The sequence below is a fragment of the Lutra lutra genome, chromosome 4 (genome assembly GCF_902655055.1).
Source record: "Lutra lutra chromosome 4, mLutLut1.2, whole genome shotgun sequence".
In the NCBI taxonomy this organism is placed as follows: Eukaryota; Metazoa; Chordata; class Mammalia; order Carnivora; family Mustelidae; genus Lutra; species Lutra lutra.
In genome coordinates this window covers 189,752,115-189,777,524 of record NC_062281.1, presented here as the reverse complement: position 1 = coordinate 189,777,524, position 25,410 = coordinate 189,752,115, and the positions used below count along the sequence as shown (strand labels likewise).

The following is a 25,410-nucleotide window of genomic DNA, read 5'->3' as shown; positions in this document are numbered from 1 at the left end:
CAAAAAGGCCCATTCCCCTTGACCCAGTCACTGTGAAGCGAGCCATTATTCTTACTCAGTGTTTCCTATTGTACTTACAGTCCCTGGATTGCTGGGAACCTATTTAACCTTAAAAACAAGAACTCGGGGATTTTCAAAGGAAAAGAGTGAGCAGAAAAGAAGTGCACTGAAGCAGGGCATCCCACAGGACAGGCATTCACACAGAAACTTCCTGAAGCAGGAGGGGAGTCTTAGATGCCCGGTAGCCAACACAATACTGCCTAGAAAGGGGGGATGAAAAGATCAGGGGGTTAAGAGAAAAGGGGAAAAAAAGCACAAATGCCTGTGGCAGAAGTAGCTAAATTCTCTCTTTCTCTCTCCCTCTCTCATCTCCTCTAACTAAAAAACACCTGAAACTCCAGGCACCAAAGGCTACAATAAACAAGGGGGACCACCTCAAACTAGAAAGTTTGCACAGCAAACAGTATCCGGAAAAGGTGACCTACAGAATGGGAGAAAAGATTTGCTATCTATGATCCCTCGTAAGGAGTTAACATTCAAAATATATAAAGGATTCATACAACTCAGTAGCAAAAAAGTAAATAGTCCTATTAAAAAATGGGCAAAGGACCTGAATAGACACTTTCCCCAAAAAGACATTCTTGGAATGGCCACTAGACACATGAAAACGTCATCAGCATCACTCATCTTCAGGGACAGGCAAATCAAAACAACCCAATGAGACTATCTTCTCACACCTTGTACAATGGCTGTTATCAAAAAGGCAAGAGACAGCAAGTGTTGGTGAGGATGTGGAGAACAGAGAACCCTTGTCATTGGTGGTGGGAATGCGGCTGGGTACAGCCACTATGGAAAAGTCTGGCTCTTCAAGAAATTAGAAGTAAAACTCCCATATGATCCAGCAATTCCACTTCTGGGTATACATCCAAAGGAAAAGATATCAGTATCTCAAAGAGCTATCTGCACTCCCATGTTCACTGCATCATTATTCACGATAGCCAAGGCATGGGAACAACCCACCTGTCCACTGACAGATGAGTGGATAAAGAAAATGTCACACATACAAAAAGGAACATTATTTAGCCATTAAAAAAAAGAAGGAAATGCTGCCATTTTTGATGACACGGACAAATCTGAGGGCACTACACTAAGTAAGATAGAAGAAGAAAAATATTGTATGGTATCACTTACATGTAAAATCATTAAAACAAACAAACAAACAAACAAACTACCATCTGATTTCACAGAAACAGAACAGACCACAGTTGCCAGGGGATGCGGAGAGATGGGGAAATGCGGAGACAGGGGTTGAAGGGCACAGACGTCCAGCTGTAAGAGGAGCAGGTTCTGAGGATCTAATATACAGCACAGTGACCAGTCAGAGGACAGTGTCGTGTGTTTGAAAGCTGCTGAGAATAGGTCTTAAGCATTCTCATCGCACACACATGAGGGTTAACAATGTGAGGCGATGGACGTGTTAATGATCTTGAGCTGGGCAGTCATTCCATAATGTCTATCGAGGCAGCAAGTGGTACATTCTAAACATACACAATTATATGTGTTAATTATTCCTCAATAAAGGTGGGGGGCATCTAAACTTTACTAATCAAAACCTACAGCTGTGGAAACTTACTCACATTTTTACATACACACTACTGAGTAAACAGAGGATGAACTTCCCGTGACGAGGTTAATGTCGGGGGAAGAAATGTTGGCATAAAACAACCACCCTACAAAAAACTGAGGCTCGAAGTCGGCATCTGTGGCTCCCTTCACCCTTCTGGGAAAACCTGTAGAGAGTGCGGCCGAGGGGAAGGGGAGAGTAGTTGGTAGAGAACAGGACGTGCCAGCCATGCAACCTACAGTGCACGCGTTCTGAATGGAACCACTGCTTCTCTAGTACCCTTCTGGAGCAGCTGAGGTCGGCACCGAGGGTTCAGAGACGAGGTCGGTACAGTCTCTGACCTTAAGAAGGACAGAACCACCAGGAACCAAAGGAGAGCTCCGTGTCATCCTTGGAAGTGAAGAATGTTTTGTTTCATCCTCTACGATGTAAGAGAGAAGGTGGTATGAGAACAGAATGTCTACCTCGCAAGCATTGGCCCCCGTTCTTCATTTTCATTCTGCTGATCTCAATCAGAACTTTTTTTAAAAAATGGGATTACCTGGGCGCCTGGGTGACTCAGTGGGTTAAGGCCTCTGCCTTCAGTTCAGGTCATGATCTAGGGGTCCTGGGATCGAGCCCCACATTGGGCTCTCTGCTCTGCGGGGAGCCTGCTTCCCCCTCTCTCTGCCTGCCTCTCTGCCTACTTGTGATCTCTCTCCCTGCCAAGTAAATAAGTAAAATCTTAAAAAAAAAAAATCGGATTACTCGTCAGGGGCTGGGCAGTGAAAGCACCCAGCTTTGATTAGATGCTTTCTTCTTCTTACAGCGAGAAAGAAAGGAACGCAAGTACAATGGACCGAATGTGAATGTCTATGTCCCCCTCAAATTCCTCTGTTGAGGCCAATCCACAATGTGACAGTATTTGGAAGCGGGGCCTGTAGGAGGTGACTGGGTCATGAGTGGGGAGTGGCTCACGGATGGAACTGCGGCCCTGATGAAAGACATCCCCCCGACAGACAGCCGTGCTCTGCTTTCCATCACGTGAAGACACAGGGAGAGGGTGGCAGTGTGGCAACCTGGAAGAGGGTGTTCACCAGCACCCAACGTGCTGGTCCCTGACCGTGGACCGTCCAGCCCCCAGCACTGCGAGAAACGAACACCGAAGCCCCCCGGCCCACGGCATTTTGTTAAAGCGGCCCCAGCTGACTGACGGAGGAACTGGTGCTGAGAGGCGGGGCGCTGCTGCACTGGACGTGCCTAACGGTGTGGAGTGGCTCTGGCACAGGGTGACGGGCAGAGGGGGGGAGAGCCCAGAAAGACAAGGAGAGCTAGAGAGAGAGCTTCTGTCTCCTGAGAGAGCATCCATGTAACCGTGGACAGAAGGGCAGTAGGAGTACGGGTTAAGTATTGGTAAAGGCCACTCCGATGAGTTCTCAGACAGATATGAGGAACGGTGAGCGGATAATAGAGACACGGAACCTCCTGTTATGAAGTGGCAGACGATCTGATCGTGCTCGTGTCCCAGTGCTCTGAGGAAGGCGGAGCTTGCGAGCAGTGACACTGGGTGTTCGCTGAGGAGACTGCTCAGCAAAGTGCAGAGGGGTGGCTTGGTTCCTCCAGACTGCTTAGAGTAAAACGAGAGAGGAGGGAAACGACATGAATGTAGATTAAGCAAAAAAGAGCCAGAACGTAAAGAGCTGGGAACTTTTCAGCAAACTTGTACTAAAAGAAATGAGCACGTGTATTTGGAAGAGAACACGGAGGATATGGCCATGCGAGGCTCTGCTAAGGCAGTCAGTGCGGTGTGAACCATGGACCGCATCAGCTACTCCGGCTGGAAACCATGAGACAAAACAGAAGGGGACAGAGGCAGGAAGGAATGAAGGAAGGCTATAAAACTTCTTGGATTTTACAGGACAGAACTATGGAGCTATTTGGTTGTGAACATGTACTGTTCTTCAAGACGAGAAAAGAATGATCCCGAAGTGGCCCAGAGATCATCAGGGCTGCCTGCTTATTTTCAAAAAAGATGACCACTGCCTTGCTTTTAACAGGCCTGGTGGACTCCCCCAGTGGGCCCAGAAGGCAGACTATCCAGCCAAAACGGATTACTCCCAAGCCTGGAGATCTCATGAAGTTTGCCTGACTTGGTTTTGGACTTGCTTGGGATCTGTCATCCTTTCCTTCTTCCCCATTTCTTTCGGAATGGGGATGTCTCTCCTGTTACCATGCCAACAGTGTACTCCGGAAGCACGTAACTTGTTTTCACAGGTTTGCAGCTGGAGACAAATTCTGCCTCAGGAGGAACTGTACGTAGGGCCTCATCCCTATCCCTGATTTAGATGATATTTACATGAGACTTATTTACACGAGCTGATTCCCAGATGGGTTAAGACTTCAGGGTGGTTGTGATGGAATGAATGTATTTTGCATTTGAGAAGGACATGCATTTTTGGGGGGCCAGGGAGGAATCAGTGGACCGGATGTTTATATTCCCAGAACTCCTATGTTGAAGCCTAATCCCCACGTGATGGTATTTGGAAGTGGGGGGGGGTGTCTTTGGGAAGTGATTAGGCCATGAGGATAGAGCCCTCATGAATGGGACCAGAGCCCTCATTAAAGAGAGCCCAAAGAGCTTGTTCTCTGCTTTCCAGCACCTGAATACACAGAGAGCAGTCATCCATTGGACAACCTGGAAGAGGGTGCTCACCACAGCTCAACCATGCCAGCACCTTGACCTTGGACTTCCCAGCTTCCCAGGACTGTGAGTAGTGTCTGTTGTATAAGTCTCCCCAGGTCATGGTAATTTGTTAACAGTGGCCTGAATGGTCTAAGTAAGCAGGCCGCCTGCCCTTATCCCAATGCTACAGGCCAACCAAGTAAAAGCCAGGGGTGTGTGTATGTGTGTGTATATTTACAGAGAATCCAATACCCATTTAGTCTTCTGTTCCCTTAAGAAGCGATTACACTTACTGACATATATAAGCTCTGAGGAGATGTGAATAGTTTATACTGTCTCAGTGTTAGTCTAGTTTGGGGATTACATGTGGGGTTTAATTTGTCCTTGAGCAGATAGGCAAAAACATCAATAGGTAGGGAGTCAGACAATTGATCCAGTAGCAAGAGAACAGAACTGTCAGCATAGCACAGCTTTTTAAGACAAAAGCCAAAAGTAGGAAATAGCTTTGCAAAGATGTTTTTGTGAACCTGATTATTTCAAAGAGAATTTGAGGCAGTTCACTCAAATGTATGTACTAGAATAAACTTTAAAAAAGTGGACAATGAAGGGAAAGCAGGAGTAGGGAAGATAAAATAGAGCTGAAAGGGGGAGGGCAGCAGACAAAAGAGGTCAGAGGTCTGTCGTCTGTTAGAGGTGGGCCAGGACTGAGCTGTGAGCTTCCTGGTGGCCACTGTGAGGATGGGAGCTTAATTTCTCACCGAAGAACGATGCCTCCAACATGGAATCCAAGTGAAAACTAGGGGACATATCACCGCCCCCCATGGTTACCCCCCAGGGAGGAGTTTCCAGGAGACCCACGCAGAGGACTGGGTAGTGCTGAGCACACATTCTCTAAAAGCAGCCTTGTCTAAGGCTGTTTCTTAAAACTATCTGCAGTGACAATGACGGCAGGGCATTGCCATGGTGCTTATTAGGAAAAGCAGTTTCACAAAAGCAAGTGGAAAAAGCTGCAAATGGAGAAAGATGGGAAGATGGGAAGACAAGCGAAGAGGGCAGAACTGCAAGCCGAGCTCCATCAGGTTGGGACAAAACCACATGGCTCAGAACCCTGGCGTGGCCTGGGAGCACAGGCTTCCACTGGTTTGTGCTTAAAGTCAAGATCAATCTGCAGGGAATTCTGAGTATATATTTTCAGTTATATTGGCTTACACGGTTAACGGCCTTGAACACTTTTCCAGGGCTCTGACTGTATCTTCCTATTGCAAACCTATATACACATTAATTCTCCTGTGACTGTCTCAAATACAGTAAAAGCCCTGGGGTGGAATGAGGGGGCTTTCAGAGCGGTGTCAAACTGAAAAAGGCCAGCAAGGAAATTAACATGCAAAACTAGTTATTGGACACTGACGTCATTATATTCCTCCGCCAGATTTTCCATCAATTATGAAGGAAGATGGTGAGTGTCACCTACGCCAGGGATGGGAGGAAGAAATGCAGGTTTTCCTATCTGCTGTACCTAATTAGGAGTGGAAGCCTGCTCCACAGGGACAGCATGTCTAATAACTGTTTATATGTGGCATTTTAGAAATCAACAGCCTCTCCAAGCTCACTTTATTTGGACAAAACCCTGATTCTATTTCTATCTTTTTGGTCCCTTTTTAAAGTGTTTAAAGGAACACGTTTAGCATTTACTTAAGAGCAGAGCTGGCACAGAAGCTGGCTACTTGATGAGTCTCTCAAATGGAAGAAGCACCACACACAGCAGACTGTATCAGCCTCGAAGGGGTACTTATTAGCTGGGTGATTTTCCCCTCAACTATCTGTAGTGAAATGATCAAGCACGTTAGCATTTACACGAAGATAATTAGATCCCAGAGTTGATATTCTCTGATAATCATTAGGGGAAGCAAACAGTTCTCTGGGAGCTGCCGCTAACATTTGAGGCTGCTTCTAATTTCATAACAGCAGAAAACTGATTAAAGAACCTATTTTTTCCATACCCAGAAGATGCAAAACCATCTTCGGAGAGGAGAGACTGTCGCCAAGGGCAGGGAAAAGATCACTGAATCTCAGAGGTCGCTCTCCTGTTAGACTGGCAGAACACCAGGGGAGGACGACTCAGGCGATAAAACCCCAGAGGCCCCCGAGGCACCGCAACCAGGATTTCCCGCTCCGAACCGAGAGTGTGATCAGACCCGTTAACCTCTACCACTCCTAGGCTGCTGCCGCCTCAGAACAGCTTCGGGACTGATGTCACCGGGACAAGCCAGCACAGGTTGGAAAACAACAAGAACCCGTGTGCTGAGGGTCAATGGAAAGGCCAGGCACGGCTCCAAGAGTGGGGAGAGCCACCGGCAACCGCATCTCATTTAAGCGTGCTGGCCCGGACCCGATGGCAGAATTCGCAGAGCAGGAGCCTCCATGGGACTCCCATGATTTGGTGGCAGGCCGTGGGGGGAGAGAGGTCATTTCAGAGGAAGGCAGCCATTAGAAAGGGGTTAGAGCCTACCTGATGAGAGACTCGAGGATGGCGGGGGTGGGCCCTTTCTGGAACTCCAGTTCTTTGTAGTGCAGTGCTTTGGCGTAGGCCCGGCACTTGGCGGCTCTCTCCCCGAGCAGGACAATGCCGTTGTCGTCTCTCAAGGGCAGGGGGCCCTAGGGAAGAGCAGAACCCAAAGTGTAAGAAAACAGAAGCTCGGTGTGAACGGGTGCTGGGAGGGCTTCTCCCCTCCCACCTGCTTCCTGTCAGGCTCCATCTGGACAAAGGGGCAAAGCCTCACCTTGTCACTGTGCTCCATGAATTCGGCCAAGTTTAAGAGGGTCTGCGTGACTTCAGCAATGTCCTGCGAGGTGAGGGCCAACTCGATGCTTCTGATGAGTTCATCCTGCTGGTCTTCATTCAGCTCAGACCAGCAGGACACAAATGCAGCATTAAAAAGATCCCTGGAAGCAGAGAGGAGTGGAAAAAAGATGTTGGAAATGTCTCTCGTGCCCCTGCCTGGCGCCACAAAGTCACATGCTAATCTTACTCCCAGCATCACTGATTTTGCACGTACAGGCCAATGCTGTCCAACAGGACTTGCTGGAAATGGTCTATCTTTCCTGCCCAATACGGTAGCTATTAGCCACTGAGTACTTGAACTGTGCTGAGTGTGACCGAGGAATGGAACTTTAAGTTTTATTTCATTGTGGTTACCTCGATGCAACCACGCGTAGCTAGCAACTACTGGTTTTATCGCTCAAGCACAGACACTGGGCTACACGGGAAGCTGTGTGAGAGCGCAGGGGGAGCAAGCAGGGCAGAGCTAAACAGCCCGTCTCCACAGCCTCTTGGCAGTTTTCCCGTCTTCTTTCTTCATGGGAGGGGAGGAACAGAAAGGGGACTTATCACAAAGAAGCTGGCATTAACAGCTTCAGAACAGAATAATCTTCAAAGGATTCTTGGGATGCTTCTCAGGTGAGATTGGAAGAAGTAAAGGCAGCACCCGTGACTGCTTTTCAAAATACAATCAGAATCCTTAGTTGAACGGCCTTAAACAAGACACCACAACTTAAGAAACCAGAAGTGTTAGAAGACAGCGTCCCAATCCCTAAATTCTCAAAAGGCCCTCCTAGCCAAGACAACTGCTGGAGACTGACCAAGACCTGGAACGGAGGTGCCGTTTCTAAGATTACTACAACTATTTTATGGACTGGCATATTTGCCTGATATCTGAACTTTAATCTCATCCCCTCTTTTTTGGATGAATGCTGGGGGAAGCGAGTTGGAAACTGTAAGATACGTTTATAACGTATGCGCTGAGCATTTGATGCCTCTACACGCACCTTCTATTATACAATATAAAGGTTAAGTCAGACCAATGTATATAATTTTGGAATCTGCTGGGAAAAACAAAATTTGAAATCTAAAGGATAACACGAAGCCCAAAAGAAGTCGTGTGTAAATTTAAAAATACACTTTGTGACCTACATCCAAGGCCACACCGGATCCCAAACGAGCACACTTGGCACTATGGGGATAAACACGTGGGTGTATGTCTATCCCAAGCCTCTTTGGGATGACTCTGTGCTCAGAAGTGATGTGGAACAGAAGAGAGGTACACGACGTCAGCTGTGCACACAAAATCTGCACGCTGTGGAGTCAGGGGGATCTTAGGAACTATTTTTGTGCATGAAAAATACCACTTTATGCCTCATTACAAATAATCATCATCCATTGTAGACAAACTTGGAAAACAGGGAAAGGAATACAGAGACAATAACTACTCCTTAGACCTTCCAACTTAATCACTGCTCTATTACTTTCTAGTCTTTTTCCATGTACATGTGTTTTTAAATAGTTGAAGTCACACATTTCCATAGTTCTGTATCCCATTTCGTTTATTTACGTTTTACTACAAACCAAATCTTTAATGGCTTAAGATTTGTTATTTAAAACAGTATTATTAGGGCGCCTGGGTGGCTCAGTGGGTTAAAGCCTCTGCTTTCGGCTCAGGTCATGATCCCAGGGGCCTGGGATCGAGCCCCGCATCTTGCTCTCTGCTCAGCAGAGGGCTTGCTTCCCTTCCTCTCTCTCTGCCTGCCTCTCTGCCTACTTGTGATCTCTGTCTGTCAAATAAATAAAATCTTAAAAAAATAAATAAAATAAAACAGTATTATTTTACGGCCAATTTTGTTTCCCGAAGACGGCTACAACAGCATCTGCTGGTGCATGTGCTCTTCTACGATCTCCCTGTCAGGAGATGGCATCCATATCTCCTTCCCTCGAATCTGAGTGGGCTTCTGTGACTGCCTTGAACAACAGAGTGTGGCAGAAGTCAAACTGTGTGACTTCCAAAGCCAGGTCCTATAAACTCCATATACTTCTGCCTCGTTCCCTTGGGTACGTTCACTCTTGCAAACCTGCCAGTATTCTGCGAGGAAGCCCAAGCACCCCACAGAAGGACCCACAGGGAGAGGAACCGAGGCCCCTCGCCACGGCAGTTCCCATGTGAAAGCCCCAACCCGCCAGACACGAGAACGAGCCGTATGCTGGAAGTGGGTCCTCCGGCCCCTGGACCAACACCCCCACTGACACTGATGCAGAGACAAGCTGTCCCCACAGGTCACGTCCAAACTGTAGATCTCTGAGTAAAACAAATGACCGCTGTTGTTTAAGGCCAGTAAGTTTGGGAGTATTTGTAAATATAGCAATAAACAGAGTTCATTATTACTGGAAAGCAGTTATACTAACCCATTACGTAGTTCTTTTCAGAGCTATAAATGACTTTATAATTAAAATTTTGGACCCAAATCTACTAAGGAAAGGTCTGCTAGCAAGGTTAAGATGGATGATTTTCCTAGTATATAAGCTTGTTCAATCTGTCCTTTTTTTCCCCTCCACAAATTGGCAAAATTAAAAATACCAGCCCTTTTCATAATCATCGCCGATAAGAATTCTTACATACGGTCTTTTCTGTGCCTATCCTCTTGATCCCATCCTGACGCAGCGGACGTACCTGGCCATCGGGTTGTAGGCCTGAGCCAGGGCCCAGCACGAGCGCAGGGAAGGCGACGAGGAGTCCTTCAGGAGCTCCAGACTCAGCCGCCTCAGCCACTCCAGCCAGTCATCTTTGGAGACCCTCCTGGCAGCTCCCCAGGCCTGTGATCCCCCAGGCAACAAGGGAAAACCATCAGCTTCCAGGGCCAACTGTAAAGAGCCCTCGTCTATTTAAAGATGATTCTGTCTTTGATTTAATAAAACCATACCTCTCATGACAAAAGTCCCCCAGAGCACAAATACAAGAGAGTAATATTTAATCAGAAGCCACAAAACAAAAGCAGCGACCTCCGGCATAGAGCATGATACCGACAAATACTGTTTTAGAAGTCATTTGGGCCGGACTCTATCAGCAAGGCAGAAAGCTCTACAGACCCACAATGGATGCGCCCGTCACATGCAGGGCGCATTCAACAAGGCCTAATGCCCCCTGCAGTGTGTGATGGGCCCCGGGTGCTCTGTATTAGGACACTGGCTCATTTGACAACAAAGGGTCACATGGGGAGAGGCAAAATCGTCAGGTTCACAACAGCGTGAATCACATTACACTTAGGCATGAGCCAGAGCCCAGCGCACATGGCACAGGGGTGGAATGAGACCAAAGGAGTTGAACAGATTTAATTTTTACTTTCTGATTTATCCCCTCCAACATTCCTCAAAACTGAGCGTTCCAGGCATCAAGAGTTCCGGCCAGGGGAAGCTGAGGGAGGTGGATGGGAAGACCCTGGCTCTGGAGACGGGCAGCACCGTGTCGTGGCCCCGGCTGCACTCTGGAGTTCGGCGGCCTGAGTTCAAAAGGCTGTTATCTAACTCATTGGCTGTCTGACCTTGGGCAAGTTACTTCTCTTCTCTTAGACCTGTTTCCTCACTTGTAAAATGAGGATAACAGTTCACCTCCTAGGCTGTTTCCAGGATTAATTAATATGTGTCACGGATTTATACCCGTGCTTGGCACAAAGTTAGTGTCCTGTGAGTGCCTATTCTTGTGAAGTCAGGAACACCAGCTGGCATCCTGGCTCCGCCACCCGGCAGCCGGAGCACTCTGGAAAAATCGCTTGTATGTTGCATTGGAGCCTCAGTCTTCTGCATCAAGGGATAAAATGTCTAAAGAGCCCAGCTGGAACAGATGAGCAAAAATGGTTGCTCTTATAATCAAAACAACATCTCTTTGAGCTGGCCTAGCCCGAACTTTTAAAATATATTCTTCAAAGATTTTTCCAGCAGAATTGACATATGTCCTCCCAAAGCTAGGCAAACTAAGTCAGAGCAGAGGTTCTCCAGGGAAGTGGTCCAGGGAGTGGAAGAGATGCCCGTGAGCTACACCACCTGCCCATCAACGACTCAACCCATCACCTCCCTGGGATAAACTGGAGATGGGCTGTGGCTTCTGATGAGTTACAAATGAACAATACCATATTAAACTACAGTTTTATGTCAGAAACTGAGACAGAGATGTTAAGGGACAAACTGAAAAATAACGTGCACGATTCTGACGATACAACGAGCACCCCGAGCCAGGAGGAAGGGAGACACTAGTTACTTGACTTTTAAACTTTGTTTTGTTGAACAAAACGGGAATAGCAAGTCCTGTTCTCTGGAGAGGCCTCTGGCTTCCTTCCTACACGAAAGGTATCCCGATAGCTGCTCTGTAGTGCACGGCGTTTCAAAAGTTAAACATACACAAGGGGGAACCATGAATGTCTTTTCCCTCTAGTGACGTGAGGCCGAGCCTGGGTGGGGCAGAAGCCGCGCTAGGTGGTGGTTAAGAGACTGGGCTCTGAAGTCATGCTCCCTTGGTCAAACCCTGGCTCCCCCATTTACTGGGCGACTTTGGGCAAATCACTCAACCTTTCAGGGCCTCAATATCCACATCTTGGCAAGATGCCGGCGGGAGCGAGAGCACCTAACTCGCAGGGTGAAGGGCAAGTGAGTCAATACACGTAACGAGCTTATACCAGCGCCCGACACGCGGAAAGCCCTGCACAAATGTTTGCAGTTGTCAGTGCTGTCCCTGTCACTGTTTGAGAAATGGTCACAAAGAAGTCTCTGGAAACCTTAGCTTCACGGACAACTGCACGATCTATCAAACAGGCTAAGGCCCCCACGTGGGCCCCTCCCTGCTCTTCTTTCATTTAAAACCTAATCCACTCTCGCTTCTCTGGGTTCAGCGGTAACTGTGTCAAGGCCCACCAGCCTTCCGCCACCAGCCACGGCTGACTGTCCCCTCCGGTGAGGCCAGCGACACCAACAGACCTTCCGCCAGCCTATTCATTTAGAAGGTAAGTCCAAATAGCTTCTCCTCAGATGGGAAGGCTGCTGAAAATCCTGGCAGGCACTCTGGAGGCGGCGCGCTGTTACTCGGAAAGCGGGTCACACTGGTCGCTGCACCAACCCCAGGCTGCCCACGCACGAGTGTGTGGAGGCACACACCCGGCTGAGAGTAGCGCGGGAGAGTCTGCTTAAGGTTCCTGGACTGGATCTGCTCTCTCAGGTGAGACACGTTAGAAACTCTTTTTTCTGTTTGGCAAAGGTCATGCTTCTTTTTGTAAGACCCGCGTAGAAAGCCAACCTTCCTGGAAGCAGCGTCGCCTACCGGGGAGTTTCCTAAAACAGTCAGGACACGGCTCTAAGAGGGTGGACAGCTGCCTGGCTGGAAGGACATTCTGAACCCAGGCAGGCGGAAAACATCTGGGTGGAAATGTGCATCTGGCTTCTCCGCCTGGCCCCGCCCTGAGGGGTGAGGGGTCAGCAGGATCGCCTCAACACCGCCTGGGGATGCCAGGAGCCTGGGGGCCCCCTCCTTTTCCTGTAGCCTTGGACTAGCAGTGACACGCTCCACAGAGGGAAAGCAGCATCGCCCCTGGCCCAGGGATCTTTCACCACTTCCCTCGTACATCGCCAAACCCTTCTCGGCAGTGGCCACCTTACAGCTGCGTGTCCGGGTGAAGGCTGGCTCGGCAGTCAGTGGTAAGCCCCAGCGTTCCCCCAGCTGTGTGCGAACACACACACACACACTCACACACAGGTGTGTGTTCAAATCTTTATGGGCTTGGCCAAAAGAAGAGACAAGTTAGCAGGGACCCAGTCCTGCCCAGATCTCTACCTCGGTCCACTGCCATCATTCAAGTGCTGCTGCTGTGGACCAACCGCTAAGAAAGGAAGAATGCCACCAAGTGGGACTCTAGACAGGGCGCTGCTCACAGACACCAGAAGCAGTGATGCTGATGCGAAACGTGGGAAATTATTTAACTCAGTGACATAACTACAATGACCCTGCTCAGATCTACCAGCGATGCTTTGAAATGGCCTGTTTTTAAATGGATGGCTGGAGGCATACATGGTGAGAAGCCAGCTACATCCCAGGCTTTTGTTAGCAGAAAGAACTCAGTATTTATCTGCAAAGATCTAAAAGCTTGCTCTTCAAAGTACGGTCCTGGCCCGGTAGCACTGGTATGACCTAGGACTTTGGTAAAAATGCAGAACGTAGGCCTGAACTCAGACTGCCCCATTCAGAACACGCATTTTCCTCAGCCCCTCGCAGTCAGTAAGTCCTGAGAGTTTCAGGAGTCTGAGAAGCACTGCTTTACAGAGCTGGCCGGTCTCAGGGCTAGAGAAGGGACTCACTGGTTTTGTTCCATTCACGTAAAAAATGAGAATGGTATTTGCAACAAAGGATTCTACTATCAGAGCTCCAAGGAAGCTCAGAACTTTGTTCTACATTTATCCTTAATTTTAAAAAACATATCATTTGGACACCTGGAAAAAGACAAAATGACCTAAGTTCATGGCATCTAGAGTTTTGGAAAAATGCTTGGGCTGGTCTTTGGTTGTTTTAAAATGTTGGTAGCAAGAGCAAAGAGTTTGGAACGAGAGAGAAGAGCAGTGCTCTCCTTTCCAAACAACCCCCCCACCCCCTCGGGAAATCATGGACCTGCCTTTTGGAGATTGATGGTGCTGACGTGCAGTTTCTTCATGGGTCCCGTTTCGACCGGCCCACTAGCCAATGCATCCCCTTGGCCACTCCTCAGCATTCGGTGCTGGTAAATCAAGGGGTCCTCTTCTTCATCAGCTAGTGTGTATCCCTGTAACCAGAGAGCCACAGACAAACCCTGCAACTCTGCTAGGTTCTCCCAGGTAAGAAAACACCCTTAAGCCTTGGGAGGGTCACACCTTCTGGAAGAGTCAGGACGTCAGCAGGAAGGAAAAAGGTTACATGCATGGACCAAATGAACCACAGGTGGGCTACATTCCCCACTGCAGACCCATGTTTGCCAGTCGCTCTTGGTCAGGGACAGCACTGACTTGGCAGAATGAGTGCGCAGCTGGAGAAGCTAGTGCTATGGGCCATGACCCCAGGGACCAAGTGCTATGAGCCGGGGGGTGAACAGCCTGCTGCCTGGTTTTGTATGGCCCGGAAGGCAAGGGGGGGCGGGGATCAAAGGAAGGGGACTATTTTGTAGCATGTGCAAGCTATGTGAGAAGCATTCCTTCAGCAGAAGTGCACAGGCAGGCGGCTAGGCTCTCGCTCTTCTGCACGCGGGCAGCAGGGCCTGTCACTGCTGCGGAGCCCACACCGCCTACAGAGCTGGGAAGAGCCTGCTGTCTCTACAGAAGCTGCCTGCCCATCGCTAGTTTAGAGCTAAAAAGCCAGATGTGCTCCTAGACCCATGCAGGGAGACAGCGGGGGACTCTGGGACAGAAATCGAGCACAGTTCACTGGGGGACTTTGGGACAGAAACTGAGCGCAGTTCACCTTCACAATTCTGCAGATGAGGACGTCATAGCGCTGATGGTTGATTCGGTGTCGCACCAGGACTTTGTTCACCATCGGAATGAAAATCTGGTACTGTCGGAGGAGAGGGAAGAGATCAGAAAGGTCACTCTGCAGCGCGGGAGGCAACGGAATATCACCCCCGCGAGCTATAGCTAGTTCTGCTGGGTTTGGGGTGGCTCTCTGTTACTCAGAAGAGTCACCTGTCTGTCTCTGTCTCTCTCTCTCTCACACCATCCTCCCCAAACCGCTACAATCCTAGTCCCCACCCCCATCCATCTGGGTTACTGCGACGGCCTCTGAGTGCTCTCTCTGCTCCCACCCTTGGCCTGGTCTGTTCTTCCACACAGCACTGTGAGTCACCAGGTTAGACCACAGTCTTCCTGAGGTCCAGATCCTCCAAAACTTCTAGTCTTGCCCAGAGTAAAGGCCCAAGTACTTATAATGGACCACAGGAGTGATGTGCAAATTTTTGTGGGCATCAGAATCACCTGGAAGGTTTATGAAACCAGAGCTTGCTGGGCTCTGCGGCCAGTTTCTGGTACGGGTCTGGGCACAGGCCCGAGAATCTACATTTCTAACAGGTTCCCGGCTATGTAGATACTGTCCAGGGACATCTGAGAACAACTAGCCTACAGCACCTGGTCTCTATGTCCCATCCCAGCCCTGCCTCATCTCTAAGATGGGAACTGCGAGCCCTCCTTGCTGCCCAGCTCCCTCCTCTGAAGCCACACACTGTTCCTTGGACCCTTCAAACATGCTGCCTCCGCACCCCTTTGCATTTGCTACTCCTTCTGCCAGCATCCGACTCTCTGGGCTCAGACCTGCACTCGGGTCTCTGGTCAGATGTCCGCTTATCAGAGGCCTTCACTGTCCACCTTAAACAAACAGCAGCTCTTCCCGCTCCCTCTGAGCTCTTCTGAGACGGACTGTGTTTACTAGCTTTGCCTCGGTGGAATGGAAGCTCCGTGAGGACCGGGACACCATTCTGTTTACTATGTTATCCCAGAACAGCACTTAGGCCACACAGATGGCTCGAGAAGTGTTTGGTAAATAAATGAAAGGACAAAAAAAAGCAAGTAGGGGCGCCTGGGTGGCTCAGTGGGTTAAGCCACTGCCTTCGGCTCAGGTCATGATCCCAGGGTTCTGGAATCCAGTCCCGCATCGGGCTCTCTGCTCAGCGGGGAGCCTACTTCCTTTCCCCTCTCTCTGCCTGTCTCTCTGCCTACTTGTGATCTCTGTCAAATAAATAAACAAAATCTTTAAAAAAAAAAAAAAAGCAAGTAATTCCTAGTTCTTTGAAGGCAGTTGAGAGCTACAGACCGGCAAACAGAGACATTCACAGACAAGTCATCTTCCCCAAGCCAGGCGGAAGAGCAAGTCTGTTGAGGACTCTTGTCTCACCTTCTTCCCCAACTGGAAGACCAGCGAAGACAACGTGTCCATGGCCGTGGGACGCAGTTCTGGGCTCTGGTCCAGCGTTCGAACAATCGGATGGATGATGCGGGACGCGTAGTCAGTGAAGTCCAGCGACTCCGTCAGGCGGTCCACTGTCTCTAACGCTGCCCTACGATAACCACGACCCGGGGGAATTGTTAACATGTGGTCCGGAAGTACCAGAGGTGGCTGAGGCTTATCTTAACAATCAGCACCAAATGGGAAGGCACGGCCTCGGAGGCAGCTCGGGTGACCTGGCTCCAACACAGGTCCCCGTTGGGTAGGGACGCCTAAGATTTCCAGAAGCCTGGGGCGTTTCTGGACTAAAATAAAGACAACTGAGGTAACAACAACAACAACAAAATGGATGGATGGCCTGGGAACTCAAGAAAAGGACATTTTTAACAAGACGTGAAAAGCTCGATGGTTGCTTCGTCCCCAGGCGCAGGTGCTTACTTCCGAGATGGCAGCGGAACCTCCGGGGCGTCAAAGAGCTTCACGATAGGAGGAAGCAACAAGTGCAGATAGTCGTCCAGGTTGGCGCCGAACAGCTGGATGGCAGCCAACAGCTGCAAAAGGGAGCACAAGCCCGGTGTCGGGCAAATATAGGCAGGTACCACGTACACGGAGCGCACGGAGGGCGACAAGCGGGAGCGGATGGAGTACACGTGCGTACACGTGTGCACAGAGCGCACGGAGCACGTGGGCAACTCCAGATTCTGCGGGGACTCTGAAAAGCCTTCAGTAAGTGGCCTTGAGCTACATTCTTTTGGGAGCACTCCCCCATCCCCACTATTTTATTTTGCTTGTGTATTATTTTGCTTTCTCTGAGCTTATTTCAATGGACAAGGAATCAGTTGCTAGATAATAGTGAGAACAGGTCGGGGATAAAACATTTACCAAGAATAATCCAATAAAGGAGAGAAAACGCAAGGCCAGTTCAAGAGAGGGTTGTGAACATCCTGTCAATTGCACACGTCTGGTATTAGCATTCATTAGATTCAATCTTGTGGCTCGAGCACCATCCTGTCACTCAGAACAGGGCTTGCCTCTTAGCCGATCATCCCCGGACTCTGATGGATGCTGGGAATCCCTCTAGAGAACACCCTTAAGGGACTCACCTTGATGGAGACGATGCGGCCTGGGCTGTTGTCATGCATGAAGACGCGTAGCATGTGTGGGATCAGCTGGGGCAGGTAGAGCTTAAATTCACCCCCAAGAGCTACCACAATTTGCTCAATAAGAAGGATGATTGTGCTCTGGATTGAGGTATTCATGACCCAGAATTCCTATAGGGAGGGAAGACAGAGAGAAGTAAAGCCACATGCTCTTCTGCTGAATCAGGAAATCAAGAAACTGAGAAGGCCCAGAAGAAGCAAAACTGTAGTGAGCACAGTCTGCCCCAAGAGAGACTCTTTCCCCAGCCCTCTTTGTATCCTCCGTCACAGGCACAATGAGCGGATTAAAGGGCACTTCTCGGAACGCACCAGCCTCCTTTGCTCCTGGGCTTTGCTTGTGCTGCGCTCTGCCTAGAACCTCACCTCTTGCTCAGCTAAGTGCCATCTGCGTTTCTAGACCCGCCTCAAGCCTCACTTCCATGAAGGCTTTCCTGTTTTCCTTCCATTACACGCTCTACGTCCCTCTATTCCCTTCTTTTCTAGCACCCATTGTAACTTCATTTTCTCTGGCACCTTCTCTCTACTAGACTGTAAGCCTGTTAAGGGCAAGGAGCCCCTTTGAGCCATCTCTGTCTCTCCAGAACCGAGCACAGCACCTGGCGTAGTCCAGCCATCCGAACACGTTCACAGAGTGAATGAATGACTAGGCTTATTTCACTCGGGCTCTCAGCCTGCCCACAGCGGATTCTCCACTTTGGGTACCAGCCGCTCTCTACCAAAGGGTGATCCCGATGTGAACAGTTTCTTGCCTGTTCTGGACTTAGACTTTGCTAGTCTAAATATTGCTAGATATAGGTAGCACCTGATGTTTGCTCCAAATCATTTTCAGGCCTGGATAAAGCCACAAAAGGAGCACTTTTTCTCCACCTGTATAGTCATCTTCCATGTAAGTTACTAAAGTAAAAACTTGGCCAATCAGCCACAGAATCTGCCTCGGTACCCCAAATAGGTCTGAGTTTTTGATCCCAGGAAAAGCTGGCATTTCAAATCAAGTCAAAAAGAAAGCGGTCTACTGCCTTGTTTTGAAATCTCCAGAGGAGACTTGATGATGCCGGATTAGCCCTACTAACGACGCAACACGTACACATTCATGCTTTGGGGCCCTCAACTAATTCAGAATAAAGTCAATAAAAAGGAAAAGAGAACTCCTCAGAAGAAAGGCTTTACTGAAGCATCAAGTATTTTTATTAAAAAAAAGTCTTAAAATTCGTAATAGCTTAGAAAGTAAAAACCATACTAAAAGATGCTTGTAAAACTTTCTTTCTCCTCATAGAGAGAAAAAGCTATTTTCTCTAGATAAAAACCTCTGCCAGAGAAACACCTCTGATTTTATACCCTCCACGGTTTGTCTGATGTGTGTTACTTGGCCCGCCCTCTGCCTTCTTTAGAGAAAGCACACCTACCTCCCCACCGTTATTACTGCGGGCTCCGTACAAGGGCTTCTCTCTCTCCAAGGAGCCAGGCAGCCTGCCCAGGAATCACCGTGAACAGAGGCTGTTCTCATCCCAGGCTCAGGGGGGCTCGTTAAAATGCCCAGGGGCAGCAGTCAAAGGCAGAGCCCCTGGGGCACCTGACCCATCTTGGAGGAAATGAAAGCTGCATTTTGCAGGTGTGAAGCTCCCTGCCTCAAACTTCTGTGTTTTGGTCCTAAGTCTTTTTTGGGAACTAAGTCTCCGATTAGTTCTGCTTCCGACCGCGAGCACACTGCTGCCTGCCAGGCCCCCTCCCCCGGAGGGCCGCCGGCTCGCTGGCACTCCGCTCAGCTTCGTGGTACAGAGGCCCCCGAGGCAGGAGTCGGGGAGCGAGTGGTTTTCATTATTTGTACAGATGGGAGTTTTTCAGTTCTGAGACCCGGTTTCGGGGAAGTTCCAGTTTTGAAGCTGGCCGCTTTGATTTTAGTCCTGCTGCCTCCTCCAAGCTAAGTACAAAGGGCTGGAAGAGGAGAGAAGGGATCAGTGGAGAATCGTCTTCCAATTCTTTGAGGGCACGGCCCTCTCGGCACAGCGAGCTTCCCAACAGAGACCTTGAAATGACACAGCACAGCAGGAGGCAGGCCTTCCCCTCCAACAGAAATAAAACGATATTGCCACCGATGGGGAGCCCTCCGCACCTGCTTGCGCACGTTACACAATCTGGGACAGGTGCTGCTGCAGTCAGAAGGTGGCATTTATGCTCTTCAAGGCGGTGGGGTAAAGCCTCGCCTCCTTCCTCGGTGCCTGACAGGAGTTCAGCGTACGTAACAATGCTACTGAAACCCAGTCCCCAAACCTCTCTTAGGGCCATGGTTTTACGGGCTGTAAGAAGGAGGGCTTTCGTGGGAGCAGTAAAGCAGTAAAGTGAAACTGCTCTGTTGTGTGTGAGGCAAAGAACACGAGTCTGTTTCTGGCAGAACAACGACTTCAGGATTCTTCCTCCAACCTCATACCTCGCATTCAGGGGCCAGGCCTGCAGCAGGTCCCCCACCCCTCACCACCCTCCGGGGAACCCCGCCCCGCATAATACTCCTATTGTAACAGCTCTACAAAGACCCGTGACCAAAATGTCTGCGCTCTCCAAGCCTCCCTCTGAATGTTCCTTGACCCACTGATGAACCGGCCAAAGCACTAATTTCTACTCACTCTCATAAGGGTGACTATTTCATCCATGTAAGGTCGGATGTGGCTCTTCACGAAGGACACCAGCATCCCCAGCTGCTGGAACAGGAACTGGAATGGAGAAGAGGTCAGCGAGTTGGCATCAGGAAGGACAGTGAACTCCCAGGGTCACCCTAAGTCCGCAGCAACAAACGAACAAGCCTGTGCAATCGGGTCCCACACCGGCCATCTATTGAGAGTAAGTCTAAAAAAACCTTCAGTGGTGACCGTAGTGGGGGCTAAAAACGACCCTCAGTGGCTTTATGCCCCAGCCAGGCAAGCCAGTGACTAGTGCACGATAAGGGCCTCGGGGCCACGGTGCCTATCCTGAGCCACGAGGCTACCTCTTGGCTCTCTGACCTTCATTTAACCTCTCCACGCCCAGCCTCTTCACCGGGGAGATGCAGAGGACAGTCCCTCCCACCAGGGCTGGCTGTAAGTTCAACCGGGAAACACCTGGAAAGCACTAGCACCAGATGTGAATACCGGGGGTGCTTCGCGATCAGCAGCTATCGCTGAAGGATCTGTGGACTGACTGAAGACTTCAAAATGACATGAAATTCTTAATCAATGATCATTATTAATCATTATAAATTATTAATCATTATAAATGTGTCTTTTGTCTCTTCAGTTCTAATTCCATTACCACTTACTTTCTAAAATAAATGCAGCTATTAGGGGTATTGTGGTTCATTTATAGTAATTAACTCAATTAATCGGATCGTAATTCATTACGTAACTGTTTCTCTCCGAGAAACTTTGCACCAAGACAGCAAACTGGGGGAGAGATGGGGTAAGAAGAGTCTGTTCAGGTTGATACAGGGCAGCTGTAAGAAGGGACACCATCATTAAAACAAGCGGGGAATAAAAAGGCTTGGGTAAACGCGATCCAGCTACTTTCCTGGCTAAAGATGTCTTTGGGGTATAGTTTTTATTTTGTCATGATCTTCAGATAGTGCTACATGTCCATATGCAATAGCAAATCATATTCTAAATCCCCCACCCTGAAAGATTTTTCTGGCTCTCTATGCCTCCGCCCTCCCATTAATAAGGACAATTTAGCAATGAATATACATATTTTCACTCTCATCTGTGTTCTGAAACTTGGGCAAATTAGGATTAAATAAAAACTGTTGTTTCAAACAATGAGTAACGGACTTACAGACTCACTACCTGCAGAGGTGAGACTCACAGGACATAGAGGCTTGGGCTCCAAGGGAGCGTGGATGCCTTCTCTAATGACAAGGACGCCAATGGATTCTAAGGTGGTTAGAACCTGCCCACCACGTGGCACAGGTCTGACTCAACTCAGGACAGCCTTCCCTACCCGCTGCTCGGGAGACCCCACATTGAATCGCTGCTGACCACCTTTGTGAAATGATCTCTGTAACAGGATCCAGAGATCAAGGGACGTAAGACTCTAAGTATAACGGTTTTTTAGCTATATTTTTGTTATGTGAAACCTGAAAGAAGGTAGAAAATCGAAGCTGGAGGAAAAGCAGTGCATTGGAGTTGGCAGGGAGGTCAGGAAAACCACAAGACCCAAAGGACAGAGCTCCTGAGCCCTGCTGTCATTTCACATTAGGTGTAGTCGGGGAGCCTGGCGATGTTCAGCCATTTTCACCTGCCAAGGGAGGGAGGCCGAGAGCAAGTGCCTCCCTCACAGTAAGGAGCCCAGCAGCCCCCCCACCCCATTTCTTCTCCCTTAGATTTGTCCACAAGTTTTCTTCTCTTTCTTTCCTGGAACACTAGCATATTAAAAGAACATAGTTTTAGTCTTGAAAATATGGTGGGTTAGGTACCCCTGCTGTGAAAAGCCTAAAGATAATGCATTAGCAATAATAAATACGGTTACTATGTCATCAGAACTGAAACCTTTGGCAGAGAGCCAGACCTTCAGAGGGCTACCTATTAAGAGAAATGGTGCCTCCCCCCAGTGAATCTGTCCACTGGCAGAAGGACACAAAGACATTTGTCAGTCTTGATGTGGAGTCCAGGTAGGAAAAAAGTCTCTCCCAAGAGCTTGTATTCTCAGGTCAATATCCTACGAGTTTAGGGGTTATGGTGACTATCTGAGTGCGCTGAGAAACTCTAAGCCAGGAAATTAACTTGAAGTTCACATGGCAGAAGGAAAAGCAAATCCTCTCTAGACAGATGCAATTTGAGAGCAGGTTTTCTGGTACTGCTCCAGGGAGTGCCCAGCTGCATAGGTACAATATCCAAAATTATAAGACAGGTGAAGATAAGACCCTGGCGGTGTGACTCAGCAGAAACAATAAACAGCAGGATCAGACCATCGCAGATTTTCCATATATTGGAATTATTGGATAAAAAATATAAAATTGTTTTAAAGTGCTTAAAGAAATAAATATGAGAATTTAAAAAATGAATAAAGAACAGGGTAACACCAAAAAAATACTCAGCATATTTGAAAGAACCTAAAAAAATGTAGTTGGGGGGCGCCTGGGAGACTCAGTTGGTTAAGCATCTGCCTTTGGCTCAGGTCATGATCCCAGGGTCCTGAATTGTGCCCCGCATAGGGCTCCCTGCTCAGTGCAGAGTCTGCTTCTCCCTTCCCTCTCCCTCTGTGTATGTGATCTCTCTCTCTCTCTCAAATAAATAATCTTAAAAAATTTTTTTTAAATGTGGTTGAAAGTAAAAATAAAAAATAAAAAAATGTAGTTGAAAGTAAAAACTCAAGAACAGGTCAAAAAGACATAGCTGGGGGCGCCTGGGTGGCTCAGTCAGTTAAGCATTTGCCTTCTGCTCAGGTCATGATCCCAGGGTCCTGGGACTGAGTCCCGCATTGGGCTCCCTGCTCACCAGAGAGCCTGATTCTCCCCCTGCCCTCTGATTCTCCCCCTGATTCTCCCCTCGTGCTCTCTCTCCTGCGTTCATTCTCTCTCTCTCAAAAACAAAACTAAAAACCGAAACACACAGCTGAGGAATTTGTGAACAGAAAAGGGATGTGAAGGAATATCCAGAATAGATCTCTAAGAAAAAAAGATGAAAAATATGGACAAGAAACTAACAGACATTAAGGAAAGAGTGAGCTCTACATGTGAACCAAATTTTAGAAGGAAAAAACAGAGGGGTGGAATCCTCATATTCAGGAAGTCCACAAATTTCAAACAGGATGTGAGAAAGAAATCCTTATCTAGATGCACAATAGGGTTGCTTCAGGGCAACGAACAATGAACAATCTTTCAGTGAGAAGATCTGAAATAGTCATTGAGAAAAGTAGGGTGAAGTGAAAAGGAATCGTGATTTCTCAACAACAGAAGAAATGAGAAAACATGGGATCATATCTATAGTTGCAGGAGAACCCACAATTGTATCCTCAGCTAAATAATGATTTAAAAAGAGTGTGAAATAAAAAATTTTTCAGATACACAGAAACACAGAGCTTACTTTGATGGATGTTCACAAGAGAAATGTGCCCTCATCCTGAAGAAGGATAAGGACCCTAGAAGAAAGCCCTGAGGTGGAAGACAGAGCAAGGAGAATCGAGACAGCAAGTGTGTCTGCGTAAAACAGTGATGACATTCAGTTTGGCAGCAGGAAAAAGAAAAAGTGATACTACATAAGAGGGAAAGTGATAGTGTAAGCAATCACTCCAAGTTTTGTATATTATTCAGAAGGATGGAGATATGGATTAATTTTTAAAATTAGGTATTAAAGTTAGGTATGTGAGGCAAAATCTAAAGGTGAAAAAGATAAAATGAATCCATCCCTCATCCTGTACAGGGGGACATATTCCAAAGAGCTCAAAGATCTAAGTGTAAAAAATCAGGGGGTGCCTGGCTGGCTCAGTCGGAGGACCATGTGACTTGATCTTGCAGTTGTGAGTTCGAGCCCCACATGGGGCATAGAGATTGCCGAAAAAACAAATTAAAAAAAAAAAAATTAAAAAGCAAGGCCAATTAAATACCAAAAAAAAAGGTAAAAATGATGTACATACAAGGCTTTTTGTTACAGGATTATTTTAAGTATCAAAAGGATGAAAAAATTGCAAATGTTCATCCATAAGGACAGGTTCAACAGCTGCGGACTGGGCACACAGTGGGGCGCCATCACCCCCCAGGGAGTGCAGGCATCCTGGGTGCTGCTGTGGCAGGAACTCTGGGACACGCTGCTGTGACGGTGAAAAAAAGCAGGTGCACAACAGTGTTTACAGTATGATCTCTTCTGAGGGACGCAGGTGGGGGAATATGGATTTCCTCAAGTTTTCAAAAACAAACAATGAAAAGACAAATTGAAAAATGATCAAATGGTTGCCTTGGGGGAAGTGTGGTTGGCAAAATAATGGCAAGCCAGAGATGTCTGTGCTCTAGTCCCTAGATCCCACGAATAAATGACCCTGCATGACAAAGGGGACTTCTGAAGATGTGACTAAGGTTCAGGACTTTGATGTGTGGAGATTACCTCTAAAAAGCAGAGAACCTTTGCTGGCAGTGGGCAGAGAGCAGGATCTGGCAGCAAAAGAAGGTCAGAGAGACACAATGTTGCTGACTCTGCAGGCGGAGAAAAAGGCCAAGGAGTGTGGGCGGCTGCTAGAAGCCAGAAACAGCAAGGCAGACGGACTCTCCCCTAGAGCCTCCAGAAAGGAACGTGCCTCAACAGCACCCAGATTTTGGTTCGGTACGACCTCTGGCAGACTGACGACCTACAGAGCTGTAAGAGAATGAATCTGGGCTGTTCGGAGCCATGACCGTGGTGGGGATTTGTTACAGCAGCAATAGGAAACGCTACAGGAAGAACCAGGATAATGTGGATGGGGAGAGAAGCTAGACTTCGCTGAACACATTTATAGTTTCGGATCTGGAACTGTTTTAATGTCTTACATAATTAGAATAGCCACAAAGAAATTTCTAAACACTGAAAATGAACAGAAACTAATTTAACTGTAACTCAAGTTGGTTGCGCAATCACTCAAAGACGCATTCCAAGCGACTTTAAACACAGTATTTTGGTGTGTATCTCCAAAACAACACAGCCTAAGAACAATTAAAAAAAAAATTTTTTTAAATCACAAAAAACACCCAACTGCATTCAGTAACCTTACTGTTATTACTAATACTAGTCATTTACCATTTATATGTATACAAGATACATTCGGGAATGTATTCTGCAAGATAAAGCAAGTAATTACAGAAATGTCAGAACCAAGTAAGGAGCTTTTCAGTGTGAGAAACAAGTATAAAATCAAAATAAAAACTCTTAAATCTTAAATTTACATTGGAAAATCTGTGTTACTTCATGACTTATGTTTCCTCTCTCTAAAAATTACTTATTTCTTGGGGCGCCTGGGTGGCTCAGTAGGTTAAAGCCTCTGTCTTCAGCTCCGGTCACTATCCCAGGGTCCTGGGATCGAGCCCCACAACAGGCTCTCTGCTCGGCAGGGAGCCTGCTTCCCAACCCACCCCCGCGCCTCTGCCTGCCTCTCTGCCTACGAATGAGGTCTGTCAAATAAATAAATAAAATTTTAAAAAAATTACTTATTTCTGTTCTGTTCACAGAGACGGCTGAGAAACAATGATATGCTAATAGCAGCGAGCGCCCCAGC

The 25,410-nt window shown here is 48.0% G+C and overlaps 1 protein-coding gene across 2 annotated transcripts in view; it reads right to left on the bottom strand.

Moving 5' to 3' along the window:
• MTOR (mechanistic target of rapamycin kinase) overlaps positions 1 to 25,410 on the bottom strand; it is a 126,534-nt gene that overhangs the window by 64,016 nt on the left and 37,108 nt on the right. For both annotated transcript variants that reach the window (XM_047724288.1, XM_047724287.1), the window contains exons 20-28: positions 19,830 to 19,916; positions 17,155 to 17,322; positions 16,490 to 16,602; positions 16,001 to 16,163; positions 14,579 to 14,671; positions 13,761 to 13,907; positions 9,785 to 9,927; positions 7,067 to 7,229; positions 6,796 to 6,941 (exon numbers count right to left, since the gene is read on the bottom strand). In XM_047724288.1, coding sequence (XP_047580244.1) covers positions 6,796 to 6,941; positions 7,067 to 7,229; positions 9,785 to 9,927; positions 13,761 to 13,907; positions 14,579 to 14,671; positions 16,001 to 16,163; positions 16,490 to 16,602; positions 17,155 to 17,322; positions 19,830 to 19,916 — 1,223 coding nt within the window. The remainder of the gene's footprint in view (positions 1 to 6,795; positions 6,942 to 7,066; positions 7,230 to 9,784; positions 9,928 to 13,760; positions 13,908 to 14,578; positions 14,672 to 16,000; positions 16,164 to 16,489; positions 16,603 to 17,154; positions 17,323 to 19,829; positions 19,917 to 25,410) is intronic.